Below are 2,657 nucleotides of genomic sequence, written 5' to 3'. Positions count from 1 at the left end.
AGGATTAAGATGTGAATTTGATTTGTGATCTGAACAAGAAGGTGACCTCCTTGATCTGAACAATTTATCCCTATTTGTCACCATAGAACCTTCTGATATTAAAGTATCACAATCACAAGAAACAATAGCAAATTGATACATTGTACATCTGAAAATGTGACTTTGCTGCAGCGTAAATGCTTATAGTTGAGATTAGTTGCGATTTAAACTGTTACGTGTTCCAACTAACTTTTTGGGGATATACATTTTGTACTTGTATGTCAACATACTTACTGCATAAAGTAATATCTTGTTCTCTTTGTCCTCTTTTGGGTACAGCATGTTGTTACTGAAAGTAAAAATACAGTGTATTTTATTTCAGTCAGTGGTCTTACGTAAATACGATAGTTATTTACCCGTGCTAGGTAAAGCGTTTCGTAATAATAGTAATTACCAATCTGTAGAAAATATGCATGAGAAGTTGTCCGTGGGGAGGGGGGCTGTACATAGCACTAACCATTCTTGGCAGAATCTGATTCCCACAAATCCAGGCCCTTCGTCGTGTCCGTAGTCCATTCTCACGTGTCCCAAGTGTCTGTACAATAAAAAGTGGTGTAAAATCAAAGACTATTATCGATGAGAAAATCCTACGAGCTGCTAGTGACAACTTTCGAGCACGATGCTTCTTCTGTCTAAACCAGAAGCTGTCTCGTCCTTGTCTCGTCAAATCTCGCTTTGGAGAGCGCTTGCATTTTCTTCTCGCGATATCACAGCAACAGCAGCATAACGAAAATTCGGAAAAATCAAATGAACTCTATGAGTTATTGATTTAGTCAATAGCTATTGACTAAAAAAATGATATTTTTGTCTAATGAATCGAATGATAATTTATGAACAACTTGTTCCTTTAGGAACATACAACTGTAATCTAATCGTTGTGATGCCACCGGAAGTAGTAGAACATTCTAGAACCTTCTGGAAGGTTCCAAAAACCGGAAACAGAAAGCCGGTATAAAAGCGTGGTCTGATTCATTTGGGAACATTTGTGGAGAAGCCTTAGCGACGTAACAGTCAGGTCCAAACTCTCTCCCTAGAAAACCAGAAAATCATCACCATGCCTGAGGAAACACAGACAGCCGAAGTTATGGACGACTCTGAGGTGGAGACCTTCGCTTTCCAGGCTGAGATCGCTCAGCTGATGTCTCTGATCATCAACACGTTCTACTCCAACAAGGAAATCTTCCTCAGGGAACTCATCTCCAACTCCTCTGATGCCCTCGACAAAATCAGGTAAAAGCTGTTTTTTTTTATGGTTATAAATTATATCTAGGTTTATCTTCCTCTGTTAAACCGTTTTACAGTAAAATTCAACCTAATTTCTACACAATGCGGTACAGACATGCTGATAATGCCATAATTTTGCCTGTTCCTTTGTCACATGTTCGCCGGACGCTTCTGTGATTAAGATATAACTATTGTTCGGGGATTCTTTTTTACCAGTACCGCGGCTTTCTCAAGCTTGAGAGATACTAGTACAGTATTACGTTTAGATACATGCTTTCAGGGATACGGTAAAACAGTTTCGAGAAGGATATTCGTCTGGGGCTGACGCCTCGCCATGTGCCGCGAGTTTCATTCCATTCATTTCCGGCGACCACGTGGTCCGAACGCGCGCAGCTGTCCATGGCGTGGAAGGGTCCAGATTCTCCAGAACCTTCGGGGTCCGCGCCCTTTGTTGGATCTCAATGAGCGATGAGTCTCATTTGCGGTGGTGTCAGGAACGTGGAACACGAAAGAAGAACTAATTACTTTCAATTTGAGTATTTGAATAAATCCAGAAATACACAGAAGCAAAAAGCACAATTTTATGGTCCTTTTATTTTATGTAGATGTACTTCTTTTCTATATTATAAAAGAAGTACCCCCGCAAGAAGTTCTTGGTGATGCTACGTAAAAGTTATATTTTACCTCCATGCTATAACCAAGGACATTACGTATAATGTCCTTGCTATAACTGAGTATTTTACAAAGATGTAAGTCTTGTATTATGCTCCTTTAGATATTTTTGAGGGCAGCCATGGTTTCATTCGATTTTTCCTGCACATATGTAGTTCTTACTGGGATTTTATGTTCATTGGTGTAGTTTTCTCCTGTTGAATTTGACTTCAATTTTGGATCATTAGAATTTAGATTTTAACTAGAAAGGCCAATATTTGCTTTGGAGCAAATACAGCGATGGGTTCACCACATTTTACGACATGGCAGGGAAAGAATGAGAAACACAAGGGAAAACAATGCTTTACATTGATATAACTAATATGAAGTAACATACAACTAAAACAACAGTTGGATAGCTATTCCCTACTTTATTGGTTAGGATTTTTAATTGCATAATGCAAATTGTTGATTTTCAAAATAAAAAAAAAACGTTCATGCCCCGCATTCCAATGCTGGAGCAGAAAAGCTTGAAATACCTACCAAAACACTTGAATAAAGACATACTGTCAGTATGGAAATGCTCTGTGCAGGTGTTAATCAAGTTAAATCCCAACAGCCAATCAGCAAGAAATGCTCTGTGCAGGTGGAAATGCTCTGTGCAGGTGTTAATCAAGTTAAATCCCAACAGCCAATCAGCAAGAAGTATAGAGGAAAGCTGCATGCCTATTGGTTGATGCCCT

General features: G+C 39.0%; 2 protein-coding genes across 2 annotated transcripts in view; one reads left to right on the top strand and one right to left on the bottom strand.

Moving 5' to 3' along the window:
- Positions 1-727, bottom strand: part of LOC109469169 (DNA-directed RNA polymerase II subunit RPB9-like) — a 6,313-nt gene extending 5,586 nt beyond the window's left edge. Inside the window, exon 1 of the mRNA XM_019767576.1 lies at positions 661-727. The gene's annotated coding sequence lies outside the window, so the exon portion shown is untranslated. The remainder of the gene's footprint in view (positions 1-660) is intronic.
- Positions 1-2,657, top strand: part of LOC109469063 (heat shock protein HSP 90-alpha-like) — a 6,455-nt gene that overhangs the window by 2,413 nt on the left and 1,385 nt on the right. The window contains exon 3 of the mRNA XM_019767449.1: positions 1,074-1,269. Coding sequence (XP_019623008.1) covers positions 1,074-1,269 — 196 coding nt within the window. The remainder of the gene's footprint in view (positions 1-1,073; positions 1,270-2,657) is intronic.

This window comes from Branchiostoma belcheri, unplaced genomic scaffold (assembly GCF_001625305.1).
Source record: "Branchiostoma belcheri isolate BF01 breed outbred unplaced genomic scaffold, Haploidv18h27 scaffold20, whole genome shotgun sequence".
In the NCBI taxonomy this organism is placed as follows: domain Eukaryota; kingdom Metazoa; phylum Chordata; class Leptocardii; order Amphioxiformes; family Branchiostomatidae; genus Branchiostoma; species Branchiostoma belcheri.
The sequence above is the reverse complement of the archived record's forward strand: the minus strand, read 5'-3'. Positions and strand labels throughout refer to the sequence as shown.